A 22,240-nucleotide genomic window follows, 5' to 3' on the forward strand; every position below is an offset into this window, starting at 1 on the left:
ATTATGAGAACCAGAGTTGGACAAAATGATGATAGGGGTCAAGATGACTCAATCCAACCAACTCCATCTATTTTCAATCAACTTGGACGTCCATTTGGACAATGCATATCTCATTTTTTAAACAAGAAAGAATTGGTTGTAGCCACATTACATGTCCTGTTAAATTGTGAAGAGGTCAATCCATATCTTGAGTAAGTAGCACATACTATTAACAACCCTTTATATTTAATCACTCAAACACATACATAATGTAATCATTGATAATGATCAACTTGGAAACTTATGGGACATTGAAGGCAACTACGAGGAGGTTGGTGGTTATCGTGAAACGAATGATGAGGATATTGAAAGTGATGACGAATCATAATTTACTACTGATAGTGATTCTGAATAAGTGATCGCAGTTTCCCCACATGTTTTGTGCTTTTGTTATATTTGTTAGTTGAATTTGAATTGGAAACTTTACTACAGATTGATACTTGTCATTGTGCTTTTGTTAGATTCATTAGCTGAATTTTGAATTATGAAACTTTACCACAAATTGATAAATGTAATTGTGCTTTTGATGGATTGGTTAGCTGAATTTTTTTTATTTTCTTCCAAGGCCTGGATAAAATTACTGTAGATTCTGGGAATTAGGCATGATTGACTCCTATGCTTTTGTTCGACTGTGACAATGCAACATGTTGTTTAATATTTATATTGGCTTTATCAATCAATACTGCTAGTTTATTTTGAAGTCGGAGAACTTGATTTGGAGTTGGCTAGTGGCACTTTAGGAGGAGTTGTTACAACAATGAAAGTAAGTATGATTCTCCTTCTTTATTTAGTATGATTTTTCTTCCTGGTATTAATAATAGTTTAGTATTCTTCTTCCTCTAGCTTATGCTGTTGGATAGATGTGTTACTAGGTTAAGCAGTTGATATTTTTTTTGTACGTATAAGAATCTCATATAGCATAATTATACATGTGTAGATTGGTGTACAATTTGAGTAGTGTGTTTTAGTGTATTTGTTTATCACTTTTGAATTGAATACCTTCTGTTGTTAAGTTGTTACAACAGTGAAAGTAAGTATGATTTTCCTTCTTTATTTAGTATGATTAGTGTTCTTTATTTAAATGAGAAGGTATGGTTCAGGGTGTACTTTCAACATTGCTTAGCATATTTGTAATCAAATTGCAGTTATATATCCAGATGTCAGATTTGGGTCATAGGCAGGATTCTGGGAGAGGGACCTCAACTAATAAGGGGCTTAAGGAAATATAGGCCTAGAGTTTCTAATGACAGCCCTACACCTTCCTTTGCAGCTTCACCACCTCCGTCCACTATGCCACCACCTCTACCAAGTTCTAGCCCAACTACTTCACAGAATATATATCTTCCTATAGAGTCACCACCCATCAATCAAACACATGCTACCAGTTCTAGTCATGCGGAGGTCAATGAGACATCGACTCCAAAGAAGAAGTTAATAGAGCCAGATGGGGAAGGATAAGTAAGAATCAAATATGAATTTTTATTTTTTACTTTTTTTAGAATATATATTTTTGTTATTACTTTTAAACATATTTCATCCACATAAGCCTGCAATTAGTGGAATATCTAAAATTGTTCGGAGCAAATTTGATATGCCCTATCCCTCATGGAAGAAAATACCTTTAGAAGTTCGAAAGATGTGGTTTAGAGAGTTTGAGGCAAGTTATTGTTTAAAATATTCATTGCTGTTAATTTACATTACCATACATAATGTTATTGTGTAATTCTTATTACAAATGTAATGTAGAAGAGATTTACTTGGCTGCCCCATCATGATCTACTTATTCGCGCTAATTTTGAGAAACGTAGGGAAACTCGAATGAAAGATATGTTATCATATGTGCGTGTTAGAGGGATCAAGCCAAAATGGAATGTAGATTCAGTGTGGGAGGCACTCTGCAACCACTGGAGTTCTGAACACTTCAAGAAGATAAGTGTGCAAAACAAGAGCAATCGTACTTCCTCGAACAATGGTGTTTCATTGCATACATGTGGCTCCGCCCCTGCCACCAAACATGCAAGAAAGATGGTATTCTTGACAATTATATATTTCACTTTCTTTTTTTATTAACACAAATGTTATAATAGATGTTAATATTATAGTTCTTTTAAATTACAAGAAGAAGAGTTGGGCAGGAAGCCAACTATAACTGAATTATTTATGCGCATGTATATGAAAAAGAACAAGACGTGGGTTGATACTAAATTCGGGATGACATATGTAAGTCATGGGCACTTGTCACAAATACATTAAGTAAATGTCTATAATCTTAAAAAATTAATTGTATTTCTTTTGTAGAACAAGTTTACTGATAAGATGAGTCAGCTAGAGGCAAGTCAGAGCATACGAGAAGGGTCTTCAAGTGGTGATCAATATGTTGATCAGCCTCTACCAACTGAATTAGACGTATGGAATGAAACGGTTGGTGGGAAAAGAAAAGGAAGGTTGTATGGACTTGGTTTACAGTCCATAGTGGTGTCAGATGCTCCTTCCCGGCATTCAAGTTTCTCAAATCATTGGGATGAAGATGAATGCATTCAAGAAAAAGTTAGGACTCATGTCTCTTCACTTAGTTCTGAGTTTAATACTCAGTTAGAGATGGAATGAAATGGCAGAGCTGAGTTGGCTGCTCGTCTGGAGTCATTGCAGTAGGAAAATATCCAATACAAATGTTTGCACTCCACGACGATGAAGAAGCTTAATAAAACAAACAAGATGGTTAGTCTTCTTGTCAAGCATATGAAAGTCAAAGTTGTTCAGGGGGCTTCTAGTTCATCTCAATTGCCACTTGATGAAGATGATGAAGGTGAGGATGATGAATAGAATTGAATTGCTTTGTGTTAAGTTATTTAATTGAATCTTATGATGATTCATAATACTATTTGATGTACTGAATTATTTGATGAAATTCTATGTGAAGTAGTTTTAGATTTATCATTTATCTGTTTTTGAAGAGTTTTTTATAGGTGGCATAAAGAATAATTAAATTTTATTTTTTATTTTATTATAACATTACCAACCGCTATTTCGGTTGATACGTATCTCTACCTACCGATTGTGCGGTATCTCATATTTTCTATTTTCTTGTTTTGCAATCATTTTTTCAGTTGCTAAATAATTTTTTAATATGAATACTTACCAATCGAAATATCGGTTGGTAGTATTACTGTGGGGAAATAAATCCCACCGAATATAAAATATTTGAAACCGATTTTCGGTATCATAACCAACTGATTGTGAAACGGTTGAAAAAAAATATTTCCAACGAAATAATTATCATACCTACCAAAAAATTATCCCAACGAAATGCAAAATTTTTGCAATGAAAATATCCATTGGAAATTACTGACAAATTAAAAAATCTTTGGAAAAATTTTCCGACAATGATTTTGCCAACGGATATATATCGGTTGGAAAATTAGACTTTCAACCAATTTTTCCCAGATTTCCAACCGATATAGCGGGTGGAAAATCGTTAATTTCTTGTAGTGAAGTAAACTCCGATGCCAAAAAGTGAAGCTCCAGTGATGAGGAACACGATTGAGAAAGTGAAGATTTTTGGGAGCAAGTGTGAAAGGATAGAGGTGAGGTTATTTGTGTCATAGTAAAATAAAGCTGAGAGACGGGGTTTTTTTTAAAAAAACTAATGCCAACATGGCATGCTTAGTAACCATGTCACATATGATAATGAGAGGTTATGTACATATTTCTTACGGACCCTTAGCATTTTCCTAACCAAGTGCTACTGTTGGTCCATGGGATTGTGAAAAGTGACAATCTATGACTTATGCTTCAGAATCCCATATCGCGAAATCACTCAATGATATAGAGACCTACGTTATAAATTTGGCTCCTTTCCCCTGTTAAAGCTCACCTGTCTAGGTGGGCTCAACAATCATCAGTTGTCATGAGAACTCATAGAGTAGGTTAGTGTTACTAAGCCGTGTGGGCCTTACATTTGGGGATTAAACTCAAGGGTCTCATGGTTTGATGTTGGTTGTTTGCTTAAAAGGGTTGAATACATACCCTCATTTCACTCAAAAAAAGTGGTTGAATTCGATTCGACCAACAAGCAGGGCTGGGTTTAATAACACTTAAATTATGCATCTCTTTTGTTTTTTGATTTTCCCTCCGCATCTCTTTCTCCCTCTTATGTTAAAATAATTAAATATTAGATATGAAGTTGAAATAAAATAATTAAATATTATGTATGGTGTTGAAATGAGGTATATGGCTAGAATGGTATTAAAATGGAAATCAACTAAAATAGGGAAAATCATTTACCCCATTTTAAGACAAGGGTTGGACTTGCTCTAAGATATAAATCCTGTTTTTGTAACAACTCAGTAAATCTCAGCGAATAACTTACATATCATATTTACCGGGCATAAATGTTGCAAGTCGGCAAAAAAATAATAGTCAAAGTTGAAAATCAGGTAAAAAAAAAGACACAAAAACAACAGAGGCGAACAAAGCTTACACATTTTTTCCCTTGCAAAGGAATCAAACACACAAAAAGCCAAACTCACAAAATACTCAATCCAAGGACTTTTAAATTAAGATAATACTATAATAGTCCAACTCATTCACCATTAACGACCACCAGAAAACACAATCCCAAAACTAAATCAAACAGAACAAAAAAATACAGTAAATCCAAACAAAAGTATAGTAAAACAAGTAAACATCAAATTATTTCCGCATTTCATTTCAATTAAACGCCAAACTTCATCCATAACATGCGATAATAAAAACTACTTCAAAATTATCCGAAACACACCAGACAAATAAAAACCAAAAAGTATAACATCCGCTGCTGCAAGGCGCGGGCTTGATACTTAGTCTACTTTAAAACATGAATAGAATGAGTTCTTTGTCCAATACTTACTGCTCATTTTTCAAACACAATTTCCAAAGTTATCCTCCCTGTTCTAAATTTATTCTATACTAATGCCTTCCCCTTTCAGTCACTCTGCTTGAATGAGTTGTGATTCCAGCTCTGCAGATTGAATAAGTTGTAAACTTGGCCTCCTTGCCGAAAATCGCCTCTGCTGCTTGCATCTTGCTGGCTTGTCATTGTTTGCATCTGTGTAGTTCCAAGCACAGTTGGCTTAAACTGATTCCGAACCAGGCCTCCCATTTCTAGATTGCCTCCATTCATTATAGAGACCTCCTCATCAGTCAGACCACGACTGAGCGTTGGCTCCACAATTGGCAGGTCATAACCACTTGAAAGTCGGCCTCCTTGATTTAAATTGCCTCCATAGCTCTTACCTCCAATAGTCAAAGCTTGAAAATACTGCGACTTTTGCACTGGTGCCTTAAGACCATTTAAAACTTGACCTTCTTGCTCCAGATGGCTTCTAAAGCCTCCACATCCCCCAACAGTTGCAGCTTGAACTTGATGCATTTCGCTACCAAGATACTGTGAACCTTCACCTTGCATAGAGCTAAAAGCTTGTCTCCCAATCAACTCTGGTGCAGCTTTTGAAGAACACCACCATGAATAAGATGGAGCACCAATATTTCTTGTACGAAAGAACTCTTGCATGGTTGGCTTCGGAAATGCAATTTCCACTGTTTGAACTGGTTTATCCTCATTCATCGAATCTTGCATCATATTTGAGGACAAGAGTTTGTTAGGAATAACGTTTGACTTCCATCCAGTAAACATGCTACTAGTGCCATTTTGAGATGAGGAAACAGGAAAATAGCGGAGCTGAAGCCCATCATTTTTGTTGATCACATCGTTTGCGAATGCATTTTCGAAATTTGAATAACTATTCCTTGTTTGAACAATTTTCTGTTGGAAGTTGGCCGGGGTTTCTCTCTTCTCACTAGCATGAGCAATTCCTCCAAAATTTGCATAGTATCTATTCATGTTGCCAGCTGCGGATATCTTTTCTCCATTCAAAGAGTCACTTTGTACGCAACCCAAAGACCTAACAAAGTTCTCTAATGAATTTGAAGGAGGGGCAATTTCTGTACCCATTTCAGAAGAAAACGCAGCAGGGATTCGATTCATTGGAGCTTGAAACTGAAAGCTCGAAGCCACATTCTCGATTTTAAAATCTTCAGAGCTGCATCCTTTCGCCATCTGCATGGCAAATTTCTGAGCTGTTGGCCCCAAATCCTTAGCAAAACGCAATATACTCTCAACGTATCCTACGCCATTCTGATTAACCTATAAACAGTCAATAAGTAATCAGAAAACAGGCAGACACTGAAAAGTGAAAACATAACACATAAATCAAGCACGTTTGAATTTGCATATGAGATCTGTCATTTCAATCTAGTACGTTTGGATTTGTTCTAATTACTCTCATCATTACATCCTACCTGAAGAACAAAGGCCAATTACATGACTAGTCACCAACATCACAAGGTATAAGCTTCAAAGATATGCCCATATTCATTTAGGAGCCTCTGTTTTTTCCCATAAGAGGGTTTGATATATGTAGGACAATAGTTTTGTCATCGGCAATATCTTTCATTCTTTCTATAACTTGTTCTCGCCTTCTTGACATACTATTAAAGACACAAATAAAAAAAAAGCTCAGTGTGACTTACCTGATTGAGTGCTTTTGATTCACCATCAAGTATAAGCACAGAAGACTCCTCGCTAAGAGAACTCAAAGGCTTATAGGTTCTGCGTCGCTCTGGTCCAGTATATTCAAATCTTCTCTCATTTCTAGGTTCTGTTTATGGGAGAACAAAAGTTTAACACATCCATTAGGAAAGAAAAAGCATCAGAATGAGATTTTAAAAGTCTAACTATAGATAGCCTAAAATCATTAAATAATAGAGATGACTAAAATTATTTGCACTAGGATATGCTAATAGTTTATTATGCATATATAGTAAAAATTAACTTAATTAATGAGATTTTGAAAGTCTTACAGATAGCCTACAATCGTAAAATAATAGAGATGACTAAAATTATTTGCACTAGGATGTGCTAATAATTTGTTTTGAATATACAGTGAAAATGAACTTAATTGATGATCTATGATTTGATATCCAATGGTGATGGTAGTTTACATCTTACAAATGAAACAGCAAGGTAAATTTATTAGTAAGACCAACTTGAGCACCTAAAGCGTATATCTAAGTGAATACCATATGGCTAGTTAAGAAGATGGGTTACCTTTTGATTTTGTCTGAGTGTTAGTTCTCTTGTTCCAAGACTTAGAATTTGGGAATTTCATTTCAGCCTTGGAAAATACATCTTCAAAGTTCTCAGGTTCGGTTTTGAGAACACGAAAAAGCTGCTCAGACAGCTCTTTTATCCCTTCAGCCTGGAAAAAAGACTTCCGAATTAAGGGTAACCACAGAAGCTATTCATGGAGTAAAATTTCAAATCAAAATATTGCAGGCGGATAATGCTATTCAGTTTACCCACTCCAAAAATATGATGGATGTACCTCTTTGTAATAAACCGTTCTTGGACCATTGAAATGCATTGCATTCCTGGATACCAAGACTACATCATACTGCAATGTCAATTAAGCAAAAGGATCAGTTGATAACCCAAGCTTAGTGAAGCACTTCTGTATGTAGTTACAAATTATTGTGTCGTCTTAATATTTTCAAGGTTATGCAAAAGATTATGGGAATTCAGCCAAATATCACCTTAAAACAGACAATCAGAAGTGGAAGCAAACAATTTAAAGCAAAATGAAACTAAATCCGGAGCCACCACACAGGAAGTGAGTTCTTTTTGTCTTCAAATGAAATTAAATCCATTCCATTTAAATACTTTAGGTAACAGGTGCATGGTCTGAATGACAAAGAAAGTTTATTATGCCTTACTGTGAATTCACACCCAGAGATGCAAGGTCGTCAATTGCAAGTCATGCAGGATTCCATAGTGCATTTAAGAGAGCAAGAAAGAGAGAGATAGAGAGAGAGTTGAGGGAGTGAGGGAGAGAGAGAGAAGGAGCAACGAAAGAGAAGTTAAATGAATAACAAGGCAGCACCTGACACCACAGTTAAAAATAGCTAGTAGTCAGAATTAAAGATCCCATAACACAACCATCGGCCAACATGCAGACACAGATGCTTGTGCATCTTCACCAATCAGAAAAAATTAGAACTCTGGTTCATAATTCCTACAAAAATTTCTGGCAAAGAAATGGGAGAAATAAAATGAGGCAGCAAAAAGAATTTTTGATCTCAAAGTTTGCTGCATATACTTTTGCCTGCAAAGCATCCTCTCCCAAGGCCATTTCTCCACTAACAACTTAGTGTCAAATCCATATATTTTGTATTAACTCAAATATACATAGCCAGACACAACGTTAGGAATCTAGATTGTTTCGAATAATTATAAGAGGGATGCCAAGACTAAACCAGGTATCCACAAATGATCTAAAATAAATACAGAAGCAACTGTTAAGAAAAACAAACCTCAAATTCTTCAAGCACCTCATATCGTCCTTCATTAAGTTTTTTCGCAATTGTCCCAAAATCCATTGGTTCTTTAATCACCTCATCATAATATTTGACCTTTTCAGATAGAATTGAAAGAAGGGGAATTGTGATCAACCACATAGACATAGAAAATTGGAATACTGATAAAGAAATCACCAGACGCAAACCTTCTTTGGGTCTACTGGTTGAGCAAAGTATTTATTTGAGTCTTTCCTACAGTTTAAATACACAAAGGGAATCAGAAAAATCGTAATATTTAACGTGCAGACATCTACTGCAGCAGTTGGAAGAAATTAAAACACTTTGCATACACATTCTTTACTACGTTAATATATAGTGAGACACTAACCCATCTTAGACAGTCATAGTAATAATTATTTTACATGACGCAAATACCTTTTCAATACACCTAGCAGTATTTCAAGCTTGCCCTTTTCTGGTAATGCAGTTCTAGACGACATGGTAACTGCTTGGTTAAGAAGAAACAATGATCGTTTGTTTAACATAATAATTAGTGTTACAATAATGAACACAGCCATAAGATGATTAAAAATAAAATTGAATCTCATCATAAAGACAAGCTCACCAGAATTAATATGATGATCTTCATTATAACACTGAATATCAGCCTGCATTACCGCAGATTGTATAAGTGAGTATGAATGATTTGAAGAACTAGAAATAAGTAAATCGGCACGAGTTATGCATGGTCGGCGCATAGAAACCAACTAGTACCACATTCTCTATCTATTAAGTTTGATCTTGCTTCTGTGACTGACGGGGTGCAAAAACATTCTTCAATATGCTTGTATGCCTCATAGAAGCTTTCTAAATAAATGGTTTTTCATTTTATGACAACACGAAAAGTAAAGACAAATGACTGTGTGTGAGTACCATAACACTTCCTCATAGCAGAGAAAGTTTCTTGCTTTTGTTAATTGTTCAAAGAAGAAGCAAATGAGAAACAAAAAAATTATGAAAGGAAAAAAATAATAGTATGCAGGAGCTTCCATGGCTGTGAAAACTATATTGTTTTAAAGAATGACCAAATCAAGGTAGAGACAGAGTATAACATAAGCAATGATTTTCAGTTTATATATACCTTCTGCACTTGGCTGTCAACTGTGTTCAAAACCAGATCTTCAACATGCTTGTTCTTGGCCTTTTTCCTACTCTTTGATTTGGAACTGACTTGTACAGAATCTACATCCTTTCCTCTGGGTAGTTGGCATGTATCTCTGCCCTTCCTTCGGTTCTTTGTTTCTTTGGCCTTTTGTGCTTCCCGCTCAATAATTCGTGAACTTTTGCGCTCACCACTCGACATGGCTGCTACTATGGCTGTTGAATTTTACAGAGAGATGGAAATCAATTTTCTCACTCGACAATATGCACTAAAATAAGTAGTGCATGTCACTTCTTTATTCTCTTCCAGCCACATGTCAAAGGAAGATGATCTAATAATCAAAAGATAATTTATGACACTTATCACTTTCAAGATAGCAAAAGTATGATGAGAAATCCTTAGCCACAACACATTAATGCAGATTGCAATAGTAAATAAACAGTAATAAATATGTAATGAATCAACAATGTTGTTACTTTAAATTTAACTCAAATTAAACAAAAAGAACCAAAATAGTTGAAGCACAAAAAATATTATAGAATCATATTTTCGAAGGCATGTCGCTAATCAATGAATGGCATAATGAGTTCATAGGTTAAAAGTTATCTCATGTCTTTATAGAAAAAGAAATTCATTTTAAAACACTGTCAGTGGTGATTAGGCAGAAAACTCTATTTTTTTTCATCAATTACACCAAACAGCAGCAAATTCCCAAGAAGATAAAAAAGAAAAGGAACTTTCATGAAAGAGTAGCAGAAACTTGTACCTAAAGTGGATTAAATGGACACTACACAAAATTACATTTTTTGCTTCCTCTTGGCAATCCAAAAATCTACCACAAGAAACACTCCTAACACAAACTTTATATAACATTCATTATCATTACAGTTCAAACTTCATATTTACAACTGTCATGCTCTTTCTAATGGAGTGAGAATTGGGTCAGGTTTACTTAAGGATTATACAGTAATTACAAAGATATCTCCTTTTCCTTCTCGTGTTTCACATTTCCAAAGCTATTATCAATATTTTTGATATAGCTTAGATTGGAAATACCAAACAGGATTGACATGATGCTATTTTGCCAGTGATATCAATAGCAGACCAACGTTAAACCCCAATTGGTTTTTGATTGTTCAACAGGGATAGGGATTCCAACCCTGCTTTTAGGCAACGAGGTGAGAAGCTTGACCACATGAACTAGGGATGCTCCTTGGCTCCTCCATGTCAAGGAGCCTTTAGATTAAGTTAGACGATCATAATGGACTTGGCAAAAGACAAGAATTCTCGTTGAAGCACTAAAAGTAAATAAGTTATTGACCACAAGATCCGACCTTGACGAGCAAGGGAGAGGTTTCTGATTTTTCCTCAATATTATCATCAATAATTTTCCCTCTTTAACAGGATTTTTTCAAACATCCCTGGGAAACAACATACCATCAATGAATTTTAAATTGAAGAAAGCGATTTATTTACTCGTAGAACACGCCGATAATCGATATTTTATCAACGCCAAAGCCAAAATCAAAAGCAAGATGCAATTGGTAATATCATACAAATCAAAATAGCTATATAACAAATTTCCTATTTTTCAATAACACTTGCTTCTATTCACATCAGAAATCACAGTATAGCAGCGAATACTTCAACGAAGTTAGATCAAGTAGGAATTGGAGTGCAAACCTTCATGAATAGATCAACATAACCATAGCATGTATAATGCACAAGACATGTTCAACAAATAAAAGAATAGCACATTACCGAAACACCTCCTTCAAGCGGCCTAGGAATGAAAGAATTTACTGGATCTCTATGAAGATTGAAAATATTATTTATTTGCTCCACAATGCCTAGGAAGGCCATATATAAAGAAGTTTCATTAATTTTGCCCATTTGAAGTAATCTTGGGGGGATTCATTAAGATATGAATGGATGTGACCAGAAAAGGTATTACAGCGTGGAGTGGAGTGGAGAGTATTAATAGACAATTGCATGCTGGCTATGTGGCAGGCTGTGCCACAGTGCAAGGCAAGATTATAACGCTTAATTTTGTCTTCAACGGTACAACAAAAGTTTTATATAAACTCTCTTGTACCATTTAAGTAAAAAACACAATCCTAAAATGTTAAAGTATTAATGAAAATGACGTTTTCAACTGAAGGAGGCGTTATATATTTAATATCCACGAAATTTTACAAATAATTTCTAGCAGAAACTTCCAACTCAAAACGTAAAACAAAGAGAAAGAACAAACTTATCTTCTTTGAACAAAATAAAGCAATTAGAATCCAAAAAAGCATTGTCAACAACAAAAATCATATATTACACCGCATTTATCATATAAGCAAGATAAAAGATAAAAAAAGGCTTCTAGATTTATGATGAATGCATGACGCATGTGACATTCCATGTGCTGGATCATGACAGTTAATTAATCACCATAGGAAAGTACACTTAAGTTCTTGAAGCAACTTTCAAATTATTTTCCGATTTTCGAAAAATGCTATAACAAATTCAGGGAGCATTGGGAGCATTGGGAGCATGTGTGCATGCATGAAGTCCTCAACGAAGCCTTTGGCTACATCTAGACCCAAAAGCTTAAGTGAGTAGACACGAGCAAACCCGAATACATCATTCTATACTCCCATCATCTCTAGCCATAAAAAATATATGATAAAAATGTAGTTGAACAGTATCAAATTTTCATACATGTGAGAATACAGTCCCTAGCACACGAGTAATTGTTTTTGGTCATTACCGCTATCAAAAACTTAGGACTTAAAATCAGTAACTTCAGATCAATATGCATATATATAGCATGGTTCTGACATGTATATGGACGTCCACAATCGTGTGGCTACAAAAAAGAAGTGCATCAGTGGGGGCCATGCTGTCAAGTCATGAATACCACATCTGTCCGTTGAAATAGAAGTCCGTAAAGAAAATGTCTACGGACGTCCGTAGCAGAGACTCGTCCTATATGTGTGTGTGTGTCTATATGAATCATTCTACAGTTAATGCTTCAGCTTACTTCTATAAAATGCTATAAACAAATGAAATTCACAGTAAACATGAAGCTTAGAACAGGGTTTCAAGAAGAAACATGAATTTTAAGCAAAACAATTTACCTCTCTAGGATCTTACTCATCCTTCTCATCCAACACCAATTTTCTTCTTCAACGGTAGTTTCTCTTCTGGGCCTCTATGTCGCCAATTCGGGATGGACAATGTTGGAGCCTAGAAAGAAAAAAAAAATTACGCAAAGCAAATTGGAGGAACAAGCTGTTAAGTTATTGAGGCAAGAAAACTAACCAGACATTGAAACCTCCAGAAGTACATGGACTTGAAAGAAGATCTTAACATTATGGAGCAGAGTAAAATTAGAAAAACAGGCCTTGAATAAGTTCTCTCAGCAAGGAGTCCATAGTCTCAATGATTTATACCGAATCCAAAAGACTCAATTGAAAATTCAAACACTGCTTGAATGACATTTGATATGTTGATAGTATAATGTGTTTTGCAGCTTTTGCTAAGAATTTGGGGCCATATGGCTCAAAATGTTGCACAATACAGATGGAAAGAAAAGCAACCCAAAGATTATGAGATCCAGAATGTGGCTTCAAGCTGTCTGGTTCAAGCTTCGACGAATCACATCTCCGCTTCATTTTTTGATGAAAGGGGCACAAAAATTGCCCCTCGTTCAAATTCCTTTTAGAACTATGCTTGCTCTTTGGGTCACATACAAAGTGACTCTGAGAATGTAGAAAAGACATTTGCAGCCAGCACCATGAATAGATATCATACAAACGTTTACTGGATGGAAGTCAGTGGCATTCCTAATGAACTCTTGTCCTCAAATGTGATGCAAGCCGTGGACTGTGGTGTGAGAGGATAAACAACCGGTTCTGTAAAACCCTAGATTTTAGAGGGGTCCTAGATGAATTAAATTTTAAATTTTGGGGAGATTGAAAATTTAGAAATAAGGACTTGGGTCTAGTGGAATAAAATTGGAATGGGTTAAAGGATGATTGATTAAAATGTTGGGGTTAAACATATAAATATTAGAAATCTTAAAATATATATATAAAGAAAACCTAGTCACCTAGAGATCTCTCGCATACTCTCTGTTTTGTTAAACCCGAATTGCCGCAGCCACCCATTGACGTAGCTACCATGTCCGGTGTCTTCGAGAAATAAGGGTGATGAATCGTCGTTACCAAAAATTAAGGAACGACAACAACCTACACTGACTGCAGAGAAAACCACACGTTTCTTGTCCGTTGACGAATATTGAGCGCTTTTTTTTTTCTCGTAGTGATGCTAGTGGATTATGGGGGAGCAGTGTTTCCAATTAGTGATCGTTGGCCGTGGAATGGGCTTTGTTTGGCGGAATTTGTGATGTCTTTTCTATTCATTGTTGCGATTCCTAGTGCAATTGCTTTCAAGGAGGTACCAAACATGTAGCTATTTGCATGGAATTATCCTTGACATGTGGCGTTGCTATTGAAAAATATACTTTGGCTTACACATGTTTTATTTGAAATCTAGCTCTCACATGGAACACGGAGGCAAGTTGAAATTTTAGGAGTTAGTGTTGGCATTTTGAATACCTACTAAATTGGTGGGATTAGTGTACGAGTTATAAGTTCCATATTGAAAATTCAATATATACAATCATTTTTTTCCTTTCAATTGCATCAAAAGATGTAAAATTATACACGGTGGAATATTCTGTGAGGGATGACATTGGACTTGCTTGTAATTCATTTGGAATGATTGGCCGTTACATTCTTGGTGGTGCCATATATGCTCCTGTTGATTTCGGTGGTGATTGAGAAAATGTGGTAGACGTTGTTGTAGATCCGATAATCTACAATCAATTTGTTATCGTCGATCGAGACCAATGACAATCTTGCAAGAACAAACAAAGGGTCGACTATGAAGCTTGGGCACCGGTGTGGTATCGGTCGAGGAAGCTCCGATGGTCAAGTTAGTCAACGATAAGGGAATATTTAGTGAGAGAAGTAAATGGCTTTTAGAGAGAGAGTGAGAGATAGATACCAAGTAGTTGAGAGAGTAAATCAGGAAGGGTCCTCCTTTATTTATAGTGTTCCAAGTCATGTGGTCAGCACATGTTGATCATACGGACGAGCCTTGGGCTTTGATTGGGCCCAAAGTCTAGGTTGGAGCTTCCTCAGTGTGATGGGCTCTTAGGCTTCAACTTAGACTCTCATGGGCCTAGTTTCAGTCGAATGCTGGACCATGGCCTCTTAGGCTTCAATGTAGACTCTCGTGGGTCTAATTTTGGTCGAACGTTGGACTGTGACCTCTTAGGCTTTAGCTTAGACTCTCAGGGGTCTTGTTTCGATTGAATGATGGAGCATGGCCTCTTAGGCTTCAACTTGACTCTCATGGGTACCACGTGTCGACGTATCTTTGAAAGAATATCTTGCATTAAATTATTGCCAACTATTACAGTGTCATTTCGCTTTTCAAGGTACATCCTTTAGGTTTTTACAATGTACATCTTTTAGGGTTTGGTTACTCACGTCTTCTTCTGGGTTTTAATTGCACATTGGTGGATTGGCTTCACGTACTTGGAACAATTAATGCAAGGTAATAATGGGATATTGGATTTCGTGTCCCCTATATGTTAAGAAGAGTTTTTCCTCTTCACTTTCTTCACTTCTTCTTTTCGCTTAAGAGCTTTCTTTGCCTTTTCTCCATTTTCCTTTGCTTTGGGGCCTTTCTTCCTCTGTTTTAATTGCACATTTGTGCTTGTTTTCTTGGATTTTTTGCCCGTTTTCCTCTAGTGTGCTTCGATTTCTGGCTATCTTGGGTTTTTCAACTGGTTTTGGTGCACTTTTCTAGTGATTGGACAGTTATGTCTTCACCTTCTTGTTTAGAAGAGATTGTGTCCCTAAGAGAGTCCGACTTGGATGAACTTAGATAGGATAAGAGGCATGATTTTTGGTCCTGACGGTTACGTTACGTTGAGCATTTTGAATAACCTGGTCCTAATGGAGGCCAAACAATTCCCGTCGTGTGGGAGACCGAGGCGATAATTGCTAAAGGACGTCCTTTGAACTTTCTTGTTAAGACTGAAGCTTCCGTGCTAAAAGGAAATGATGTGCTGAGGTTGAAGTATCCTTACAAGTTTCTAGTTGGGGTGGAAGTGAGAGCTCCGACCGACTATCAACAAGTTGATTAAGTTAGGTTTGCGTTTAACCATTCCAAGGCTGGCACGGGATGTGTTAAGGTATTTTGGCATTGCACCTAGCCAATTGATGTCGAAGGGTGGAGGCTTCTGCTTGCGGTTGAGTGCCTTAGTGAAAGGCGAGGACGTCCGTTCGGGTATCAGGAGCTTCTAAATTGTTATTATTCAAGGAGCATCCGGGGGATCCTGGTCCATATATTTTTTACCTTTTTAGAAACAAAAAGGAGTACCATGTCCTGAATCTCAATACGACCGACCAAGGTTGGAAACCAAGATACCTTTTGGTTCGAGGAGACAAGGTTTTTAGTCCTGAAGGTTCGGACGGGATTCCATTTTCATGGAGCCCTGCTAGTAAGTGTTCTTTTTACTTATTTTCATTCGGCTTTTATTGACCGAGACTTATATTTCTTTTTTGATTGGTAATTTAAGCAGAGTGCATGTCTGTGAGGACTTCAACAAGAAGTTTGATCGGTTTATCTTCGGTTTGATGGAAGAGGAGCGCGATTGGAAGGACATTCTAAGCGAAAGGAATTTGCGCAAGAGTGCATTGCGGTCGAACGTTGGAGAGCTCCAGGAAGGTATTCACATGCCCAAGGTAAAAGATCTAAGTGTTGTTTTATGTTCTACAAGGTCATGTGAACTTTTGGGTTATCAATTTTCATTTTTATGACATTTAACTTTAGAGGAAATAGGATTGGCGGACGTAAAGAACGCTAATGATGCTTTTGGTAGAAGACGAAAAGCTACCTAGGAAGCTAAAAGGGGCAAGGCTTCCCAGAATTGTAGAAAGAATAAGACCGTCCCAAAGAAGGTCCCCGAAGTCGTTCGGTCGACCAGGGATGAGGTTATAAAGGTCGAGCATCCTCCATCTCCAAAATGCACAAAACCGAAAAGGAAGGGGAATGAGCTGGAGGAGTCGGCCGACCAAGTCACATTTACTTTCCTGCTAGGACTTCCGCCTTCTTCGAGCATAGTGAGTTTATGAATGTTGCCAGTGGCTTGATTGCTTTTGATAGACTATAAGGAGTTTTCGGACTGCACCACCGAGAGCATTGGAGATTTCAATGCCATCCATGCATTTCGAGTAAGCTTCTTTCGCTCGTGACTGGATGGTTTGTGGAAGTTTTCTTTTGTTAGAGATTTGTCAGCCGAAGCTATGGTTATGCAAAAGAAGGAGGAGGCTGCTCTGCTGGATGGCAACAATTTTAAGGAGAAGAATAGCTTGCTAGAGAAAGAGTTCTAAGAACTTCGCTCTCGTGTTCAGAGCTAGGAAGTTAGCAGGAAGTCATCCGAGGATGAGATTACTGATCTTCGAAACCAACTAGAGTTGTCACTAGACGATACGCTTATCTGTACAACCAGAAAGCTGATGAAAGAATTTAAGGAAGGGGAAAGCGATCAGTGGGAGGTCGATAAACTCATCCAACAACATGAAGAAAACTTAAAGATGTTTGCTGATGATGGTGATGAAGACGATGACGAGGTTGGTGAGGACGAAGTTGAGGGTCAAGCTAATGACGGTGATGGTGGTGTGCACCGTCAATGAGTATTATTGTGAAGTCCTAAAGCAACTGACGGTTATAATGACTGACTGTCGTCCATTAACAACCTTATCAATGTTAGCCTTGGGATGGAGTTTCGGTCGAGGATTTTTAAATGTATAGGTGGGATACTCAATCGTTGGGGGCTATTTTTTGTGATATTCAACCGTTTTGGTCGTGCCTTTTTGCTATGTTATAATATTTGGTCGTTTTGCTCTGTTTCGCTTAATTTGCATTCAATCATTGTCACTAATTTAATCGTTCAAAAGATTGTTTTGTCAAAATAGGGAGTTTTATTCAAACTAAAAGTGATATAGTTTAATATGGATGGCATTCCAGCTGGGTTTAGTTCAAATAGGTCGCTGAAAGATATCCCAATTTACAATTAGGTCACCCAAAAAAGAAAGTTTCAAATTGGGTTACTCAATGTTTCAATTTTAAGTAATTAGGTCATGATGGTCCAATTTCGATCAATTTCTTACTGGAATTTATTGACATGGCACAAATATTTTCTAAATTTAAGATAAATTTAAGATAAAAATGACATGTGGAATATAAAAGATATATGAATTTTGAAAAATGACATGTGGCATATTCAGCAAAAAAAATAAAATATTGAAAAAAAAAGTGTCTGCAACCTTCCTCTTACCCCCTCTCTCCCCTTGCGACACCTTCTTCTTACGGACAAGGATGGCAACTACGCCATCCGACGACAAAATGGACCACCATTGGTCGCAAAAGAACCGGTGTACCATCAGGAACTCGCCCCTATCATCCTCTACCCCTGTCGTCTACCACAGTCACAGAAATCACGCCTTAAATCCGCGATAGGCCGCCACTTTCGACGCTCGATCCAGTTGATTCTGAGGTCCCCTCTGGCCATTGAAGGTACCATTGGACTTAGTGTATCGAGTAGAAGCACTTCCGACCATCCTTCGACCAAAACTACCATCGGAGGTGCCAGACCCAGTTGTGACCCGTTTATCCAATTGAGAAGTTTGGTAATTTATGGGCATTTACCTTCGTGGGTCCTGTCCAAAATGGTCATGGGCAATCTGAGGATGGGGTCGGAAGAATCTTGACATGCTTGCTTCAGAGACCATAACCGATTGCTTTAGAGAAGGATTTGCAAATATGATGAGTTTGTAGTGTAGCTGGTGCAATCTTGGGAGATGGAGATGGACGATTGAAAATGATCAATAAATTTTATTTTTTATTAAAAATGACATCATCAAACAAGCCACGTCATTTGGTCTATGTAGATGGTTATCGGACATGTTAGCAATATCCGGCGACCAACTGACTAGAATTTGACCATCATGACCTAATTACTTAAAATTGAAACATTGAGTGACCCAATTTGAAACTTTTTTTTGGGTGACCTAATTATAAACTGAAGTATCTTTCAGTGACCTATTTGAACTAAACCCCATTCCAGCTATTGTTTAACTCCTGACCGTCATTTGCAGTAAGTTTGTAAGCACCCCAACTGACAACTTCCTTAATTTGATATGGTCCTTTGCATGTTTACCCTAATTTTTCTACTCCATGCTCCTTCGTGTTTTGAAATACTTTCCTAAACAAAAAATCTCTCAACTAGAAAGACCTTGACTCGAACGTTTTTGTTGTAGTGGCACGTCACTTTTTGTTAGTAGATAGTCGTGCTAACTTGAGATCCTCTCTAAGCTCGTTGATCGTATCGAGGTTGTTTCTCAGACTTTCATCATTGGTACCTGTATCGGTCCACTGATATCTTGTTTATGGTACTTAAATGGGAATGACCGCTTCCGACCCATACACTAGTGAAAATGGTGTTTCCCCGTAAGGGTTTTGGCCGTCGTCTGATAGGACCATAACATACCTAGCAATTCTTCCACCCATTTGCCTTTAGCATCTTCAAGTCTTTTCTTCAGAGTATTCATGATGGTTTTGTTGGAGGACTCAGCTTCTCCGTTCGACTGGGGGTTTCGTGGAGTGGAATAATGGAGTTTGATCCCATACTTGTTGCAAAATACTTGAAATTGTTGGCTCCGGAACTTGAAATTTGGAATGTCAAACCTACAAATGATGTTTTTCCATATAAAAGTCTTCACTTCGTGATCCTTGACTTGTTTGAAGGCCTCAGCTTCGACCCACCTTGTGAAATAATCTATTAAGACCAGGATGTATACCCTTTGATCCGTGGTGACCAGTAGCTTCCCCATGATGTCCATACCCCAACGCATGAAGGGGAAAATCTTCATCCTCAAAGACCTCAGTAACCCCTGTAGTCAAAGACATGCTAGAAACCATGTTAAAAATTTCCATGTATGTGACTATATGGATCTTCCGAACTTAGACCATGAAAAGAAGGCATCATATTAAAGTGAATGATTTTAAGCTCATAGTTCCTAGCTGTTGTTGGAAGTACGATGCAAGATGGGGATTCCGGAATGGTGGGGATGTCAAGATCACCCATTGTTTCAGCTGGAACTATTGTCGCTATCTTCTTGTCTTCAGTTGAGGATTCTTCGTTACTACCTTGATTCTTGTTCCTCAAAAATCCTTCAATGTCGTCTACATAAGGTTGTAACTCTCCTTTCAAAGAGCGTCTACCTTGCATAAACCTAAAAAATTAAAAGAAGAAGTTAAGTATGCAATTGAATTAAAACTAATCCCCGAAAACGGTGCCAAAAACTTGATGTAATAAATTCTCGCAAGTGCACAAGAGTACTAATAACACAGTGTATGCAAGTAACGATGTTGATCCCATAGAGACTAGTTAATATAATTAATGTACCTAATGTGATGAATGAATTGAATGAGAATAAGAGAATGGAAGAATGATTGATATGACTAACCTAAACTAACAAAGAACGAAATTCAGATGTTTGGTATATCAATATGAGAAGAACACTAGGGCAATGATTTCACCAGGCAATCCTATCACAAGCATTCAACTAACAAACACACAATTATGGTTCCAATTCAATGGTTGATTCTTTCTTAAATATGATGGTTCGTTCGTTCACGATGCCAACAAATATCATTAACAATGGATTAATCCTGTTCGGTTCGCAGTCTTTAACCCAAGGCTAATAACTCATTATGATCTAAAGAACTATAATAACCAATCAATCTCCTAAACCTTGTTCATGGCAATCGACAATTGATTTTTTAAATTCCAGTTCCACTAAGACACGTGAATTTGTTTCGTTCCTTAGTCGTAGCTAGATGAATCTAATTGAGCATTCAATTCGTGATCAATCAATCAAATAAACAATAGATTATAAGTATAGGAATTAAAGACAAGAATTATGAATCAAAGTGATAGTTCATGCTAGGCTACATCAAGTCCTAGCAAAGGAGTTTAGTTACAATTCAAATCTAGAAATAAAAAACAAGAAAGAGAGAGTTGAGTGGAAACCCATTGAATTGATGAAATTGTAGTTGGGTCGGAGGCCCTCAGATCTTTGAATCGTGCAAAAACCTGGAGGACTTTTGTTCTTCTACTTGAGAACCCCATAAAAAGTGTGTATGTCTTTCTCCCTAAACTCAGCCCTCCTTTTATAGCCCTAGAAGTCCCGAAAAAACCTAATTTTAGCATATTTCAAAAAACTGCTCCATTAACTCCCACTCGAGCGGTAATGGCCGCTCGATCGATAGCTTCCTTCTGCTTCGCTCAATCTCTGCTGGACACTCGAGCGGAGTCTCTTGAAGCTTTTGTGTCAAAAATCATGTAATGGGTCGCTTGAGCGGTCCATATGAACTTTGCTTGCAATTTTCCTCCCAAATGCGATTTCGTCCAACTCTTTCATTCGTAATCGCTCCCGGCTCTCCTACAATAAGAACATCAAGAATATATGTACTACCAACTCAATTTTTACTAAAATTACCAAGAACGAACATAGAACTATGCACAAAAGTGGATTAAATATGCACATATCAAATAAAATTACCAAGAACGAACAGAGAACTATGCATAAAAATGGATTAAATATAGGACTGAGACTGGGTCGGGTGATTATCGGTCGATAATGCAATCGACCCGACCAATCAAATTTTCCCAAATATAGAAGCCATTATCAGCCCGACCATTGTGGGTCAGGTGTCGATTGACAGATATAGCCAGAACAAGTAAACAAAAAACACTTAGAACAAAGCCAAAGGGAACCTAAATACGGCGTCGGAGGCAACTGGATTAGGCGGGTGTTCCAGCATGCTAAGGGGTGAAGAAATTACGCCTCTGTCCGAGGAATCGGACAACATCGTTCGTTTGTAGATACGGCTTCGGAGGTGGCTGGATTAGACTCATTTTATTGCGAAACTCACGCAGCTTTCGATTGAATTTACGGTTGTTTATGTGGCTATCTACGGTGGGTGAGGGTTGGGCTTAGATAGTGATGAACGTCTGATTTGTTTGGGACCATCTTCGGCGCCATCTTTGGTCGGAAGTCGGAGCCTTTTAGTTATAGGTTGTGGCTACGCACGACGGAAGTGGGGGGAAAAGAGAGAGAAGGAAAAAATTGGCTTTTTGTTGTTTTGCTTTTCCACGAATCCCTAGACATAAAGGGGTGTTCTATAATCTATATTAGGTTTAATTTGAGATTTTCTTTTTCTTTATTTCAATTTGTGACCCTCAAGTTTTCCTCCTTTTCAAATCTAACCCCCTTAGTTAATAGAAGTATAGAACACAACGTAACTCTGTATTAGAACTTACTGTATAAGTATTGTAATTACTAATTACTAACAATAAATAACAAAGCTAACAATTTTATTCAGTAATAATAATTAAGTACTAATTTTTTATATTAATTTTTTTTTTGAAATAGTCAGTTGCCCGACTATGTGGGTTAGTTATTGGTTGATTATAGATGCATAGTTGATTGTGCAATGCTTTCGAGGTAG

The 22,240-nt window shown here is 37.1% G+C and overlaps 1 protein-coding gene across 1 annotated transcript; it reads right to left on the reverse strand.

The window, feature by feature from the left end:
- Window positions 1-4,741: 4,741 nt before the first annotated feature.
- LOC120005382 lies at window positions 4,742-13,439 on the reverse strand. Its single transcript, XM_038854990.1, has 11 exons — window positions 12,908-13,439; window positions 12,724-12,832; window positions 9,575-9,810; window positions 9,059-9,101; window positions 8,869-8,938; window positions 8,640-8,685; window positions 8,449-8,547; window positions 7,464-7,532; window positions 7,187-7,337; window positions 6,610-6,737; window positions 4,742-6,223 (listed from the first exon to the last, which is right to left on the reverse strand). Exons 3-11 carry the CDS (start codon window positions 9,794-9,796, stop codon window positions 5,003-5,005), a joined length of 2,049 nt encoding a protein of 682 aa, XP_038710918.1. The 5' UTR covers window positions 9,797-9,810; window positions 12,724-12,832; window positions 12,908-13,439; the 3' UTR covers window positions 4,742-5,002.
- Between the last annotated feature and the right edge of the window lie 8,801 nt (window positions 13,440-22,240).

This window comes from Tripterygium wilfordii, chromosome 9 (genome assembly GCF_013401445.1).
Source record: "Tripterygium wilfordii isolate XIE 37 chromosome 9, ASM1340144v1, whole genome shotgun sequence".
NCBI classification, from domain to species: Eukaryota; Viridiplantae; Streptophyta; class Magnoliopsida; order Celastrales; family Celastraceae; genus Tripterygium; species Tripterygium wilfordii.